The sequence below is a fragment of the Elephas maximus genome, chromosome 24 (genome assembly GCF_024166365.1).
Source record: "Elephas maximus indicus isolate mEleMax1 chromosome 24, mEleMax1 primary haplotype, whole genome shotgun sequence".
NCBI classification, from domain to species: Eukaryota; Metazoa; Chordata; class Mammalia; order Proboscidea; family Elephantidae; genus Elephas; species Elephas maximus.
Genome location: NC_064842.1, coordinates 15001 through 19949, shown reverse-complemented (window position 1 = coordinate 19949; position 4949 = coordinate 15001). Strand labels below are relative to the sequence as shown.

General features: G+C 50.8%; 1 protein-coding gene across 1 annotated transcript; it reads left to right on the top strand.

Moving 5' to 3' along the window:
• Positions 1-361: 361 nt before the first annotated feature.
• RD3 (RD3 regulator of GUCY2D) lies at positions 362-2873 on the top strand. Its single transcript, XM_049868617.1, has 2 exons — positions 362-657; positions 2576-2873. Exons 1-2 carry the CDS (start codon positions 362-364, stop codon positions 2871-2873), a joined length of 594 nt encoding a protein of 197 aa, XP_049724574.1.
• Positions 2874-4949: the final 2076 nt, after the last annotated feature.

Genomic DNA, 4949 nt, shown 5'->3' with positions numbered 1-4949 from the left:
TCAGGTTTTAGCTCAGGAATGGCTCTCACCTTCACTGTTGCCAGAGGCACAAATCCACTTCATACCGGCAGTGAGATACACCTGGGATGGTAGCTTTTATGTGGTATTTACATGTGGTACTTGTAGTGTACAGTTTATTCACAGCTAATTCTCACATCGGCCCTATCTTGTCTGATAGAATTAGAAAGATTGCTTGCAGAAGTTAAGCAACCTACCCAAGGTCACCCAGCCTTGAGGGTAAATCATGTCTCTTAACACTCACCTCCCGCCTCCTTGGCCTCCCTGGTTCCTCATCCTAACTGACAGAGGAGCCCAGTGAAGACTCACCCACTGTCCTTTCTCAGCACAGCCTGGAGGGGCCATGTCCCTCATCCCGTGGTTTCGCTGGAATGAGACCTCACCACGCCTGTCATCCCAGAGCCCAGCTGAGATGGTGCTGGAAACACTCATGATGGAGCTGGTGGGGCAGATGCGGGAGGCTGAGAGGCTGCAGTGGGAACGCAGTAACACGAAGAGGAAGGTCCGAACTGGCGTGGACTACAGCTGGCTGGCCAGTACACCCAGGCCTACCTACGACCTCAGCCCCGGAGAGCGGCTGCAACTGGAGGACGTCTGTGCCAAGATCCACCCATCCTACTGTGGACCTACCATCCTCAGGTAACCACTGGCCCTAGGATGGGACTAAATGGAGGGCTGCAGCCCAAAAGACTCCAGAGAGGGTAGCTGCATGACCCAGTTATGTTAGAAGGGCAAGGCAGGAGGAGGATTCTGAAAACTGCTTGGAACTCCAGGCCGGGCCTAGGGATTCAGAGGTGGCTTCTGGAGGCACTTGAGTTTTGATGGGAGAGAACCCAGGGCCTTTGAGATTTCTGTTCTCCCTCCCGGAATGTTATTATCCTGCATCTTAACATAGCTGGCTTCTTTTCCTTCTTCAGCTCATCGTCACTGTTACTTTCTCAGAGAGGTTTTCCCAGACAATCTCTCCAAAACAGGTTTCTCAACTATCCTATTTCACACTACCTTTCACTAGATGGCCTATGGTGTGAGTATATGTATGTGTATAGGTCTATATATGCACGTGTGTATCATATATATGATGTGTGTATGTGATCTGTATCTGTATCTATCTCTACATCTCTATATATCAGAGCCCTGGGGCACTTAGAGGTTGGGTGCAATAATGTTTTTGAATATACATGTAACCTAATGCAGCCGTGATCCGTATGGCCCAGTCTCATTTGGGCTGGTGTTGAAGTCAAAGAAACATAGCATAGCAACCAAAACCAATTTCAAATAGTTTGAGTTCTTTACCTGTATTTCTCAAACTCTGGTAAAGGGATTCAAATCTAAAATAAAACATCTTAAAATCCCCCCATTCTTTCAACATTTTCCTTCACCAACTCCTTTATCAACATATGCAGCTATTATACACCTCCCCCCCCGCAAAAAAAAAACAAAAACAAAAACAAAACCTCACCTTAAAAACCATTTCTCCTTTCTGGCCCTATCCACACTCATTTGGCCTTTGTAGTCTTTTTATCCTCTCTCCTTTCTTCCTTCAGGCCAAGAATCTTCCCTTCACCCATTTTTTGGATTCTATACCATCACCCCCCATTTATTTTACTCCCTGCAAGTGTATCTGGCTCCAGAAGCACCCTGGGGCTTGGGGGTGGGTGTGAGTCATGGGGCTGTAGTGCTGATGAGAGGATCCGAGTTGGCAAACCAAAACCTCTGTACACGAGGAGGAAGGCTGGCAACAGACATGTCACGGCTAAAGTCTCAGAAGTCCTGACATTCAATATGGTAGAGGAAACTGGGTGGTAAATGAACTTGCTAATTATTGTTAATGCTTGAGCTCTAAGCAAAGACATCTTAGGAGGAACCCAGGAAAACCCGGGGCATTTGGGGAACCCTATATGATTCTTTCTGGCTGGGGCATAGGGTCCTCAGGGGAGTAAAACCAAAAACCCACTGCCATCGAGTCGATTCCAATTCATAGTGACCCTATAGGACAGAGTAGAACTGCCACATAGAGTTTCCAAGGAGCGCCTGGCGGACTTGAACTGCCGACCTCTTGGTTAGCAGCCGTAGCACTTAACCACTAAGCCACCAGGGTTTCCCCTCAGGGGAGTAAAAAAAAAAAAAAAAAAAAGTAGCAGGGGTCAATTCTCCAGGGTCTGGAGTACCAGGCCAAACTGCTCAACCTCACCCAGAAGGTGACAGGAAGCTTCAGAAGGAATATTGCAAGGCAGTACCACATTTCAGAGATGGCTCTGACCACTGGGCAGCAGGGGTGGGAGAGGCGTAGTCAGAAAGCCTCACTTCGGTGAAGCTGCGATTGCAATGGGCTCACGTTAATACTCCAGCGTCGAAAACCTTAGGTAAGTGCCAGGATCTTTGCATATGTTAGTTGAATTGTTAAACATCATAAAAGGGTAGATACCGTTCCCAGTTAGGTCCCTAGACGGCGCAAACTGTTTGCGCTAGACTGCTAACCCCGCTTGGGTATTCCGGCTCCAGGCCGCGCCGCGCAAGCCTGGAGAACCGCTCCACGCCCTCTCCTCTCTCGCCCCAGGTTCCGGCAGCTGATGGTGGAACACCAGCCCCAGGTGCACGAGGTGGCCCGGCTGTTCCGCTCGGTGCTGCAGGAAGTCCTGGAGAGGATGAAGCAGGAGGAGGAGGTCCACAAGCTGACCCGGCAGTGGAGCCTGCGGCCCCGCGGCAGCCTGGCCCTGGCCGCTTTCAAGACCCGCGCGCGCATCTCGCCGTTCGCCAGCGACATTCGGACCATCTCGGAGGACGTGGAGCGGGACACGCCGCCGCCGCCCCGGACCTGGAGCATGCCCGAATTTCGGGCACCCCAGGCGGACTGAGCCTCTCCCCTCCCCTCCCCAGGAGCTGAGCCACCTGCAGGAGGGCATGACAGGCCGGTGACCGGTCATCCGGTCCTGGAACCTCCCCACTTGCCCCTGATGAGGAGGGCGAAGAGGCGACCCGATTCCCAGACACTCCTGCAATATGAAGCAAGCGTTTCCGCCCCCCAACCTCTCCACTGCTCACAGGACCCAAAGTTTAAGGGCCTGGAACTGGGATGTGGGGCTCCTTCCCTGCCTCACAGAGACTCAGAGCCTTGGCAGCAGATCCTGGCTCCATTCCCATCTTCTGCTACCTGGAAAGGGGAGGTTGTCCCTGTCTGCCTATCAAGATCCAGGTTCGCACCCTAGCTGCAGGAGTGTCTGGGTCAGCCCCTCTTTGGATGGTGCCCACTCTCAGGTGGTGACCAAGTGGTCTCACCCCTGCGGGTGGATCATAGCTTCCTAGGCTGTCAGATCTAGAAGGGGTCACACTGACCATTAAGTTCCCCTTCGGCTAGTGAGGGATCCGAGGCTTAGAGAGGGGCAGGCTTCTTTCATCATCAACTGCAGCAGGTGCCCATGGGCTGTGAGGCCGCTCCTATACACGTCATCTCTGCCCCTGAGCCCTGGAGTCCTGGGCTATGATGGGACAGGTCCGAGGGCCACATCTCCACCTGCCTGAGGGTGGGAGCTCCAAGCTACTCTCAGAGAAAGTTAGTTGGGGAGGGAATAAAACCAAAACCAAACCAAACCCAGAGCCGTCCAGTCGATTCCGACTCATAGCGACCCTATAGGACAGAGTAGAACTGCCCCATAGAGTTTCCAAGGAGCGCCTGGCGGATTTGAACCACCAACTCTTTGGTTAGCAGCTGTAGCACTTAACCACTTTGCCACCAGGGTTTCTAGGTTGCGCATAATGCTGCCCTAGTGTCACCAGGTGGGATATGGCCAATCTCCAGAAACTTCTGCCATAGGCTAAACTTTAAGGCCTTTGACCTTACTGCTCAGGAGGGTCAGGTCTCTGAATTCCAGGGCCCCTTCTGTATCTGGTCATGCTTGCTGTCTCCCTTTCCTTGGGGAAAAGGATGCCCAAACCTCTAACAGACCTCGAGGCACCTGAGCGAAATGTTCTAGAAGAGTCCCCTGCAGTGTTCACTGCCCTTTCGTTTTATGACATAGCTCTTGAGGTTGGGCATGCAGTCTACCCTCTGGTGGATCATTCACTGGGTGGATCATTCACTGGGTGGATCACCCCTGGAAAATCTAGAAGGCCAGCTGGCCTCTTGATACACTCTGGGGCTGAAGTGGGGATGGGTGTGTATGTGAATGAGCGGGGAAGGTGTCTGCCCCCAACCATCCATGCATGCTAAGGAAATGCAAGTGGATCTTAATATTTGTCTAAATAAAATAGCAGAGGAGATAAATCAATAGGAGGAAAACTGATATATTCCCTGACCAAGCCAGTGAAAATATTTATTTAGTGATCTGGTTTTGGATTATTGTCTTAGTCGTCTAGTGCTGCTATAACAGAAATGCCACAAGTGGGTGCTTTAACAGAGAAGTTTATTCTCTCACAGTCAAGTAGGCTACAAGTCCAAATTCAGGGCATCAGCTCCAGGGTAAGGATTTTTCTGTCGGCTCTGGAGGAAGGTCCTTGCCCTCAATCTTCCCATGGTTGAGGAGCTTCTCAGGCACAGGGACCCTGTGTCCAAAGGACGTGCTCTGCTCCTGGTGCTGCTTTCTTTGTGGCCTAAGGTCCCCAACTCTCTGCTTTCTTGAGAGATAAAAGGTGGTGCAGGCCACCCAGGGAAACTCCCTTTACATTGCATCAGGGAGGTTACCTGAGTACATGTGGTGTTACAATCCCACCCTAATCCTCTCAACATAAAATTACAATCACAGAATGAAGGACAACCACACATGGGCTAACCAAGTTGATACTCACATTTTTGGGGGGACATAATTCAATCCATGACAATTATCTTCACTCAAGTCTGGATAAAGGAGAATAATAGAGTGGGAAATCTCTTATTCAACACTATCAAGATGAAGGTGCAGATTGGCTTATTAACATAATTAGTGAAAATTGATAAT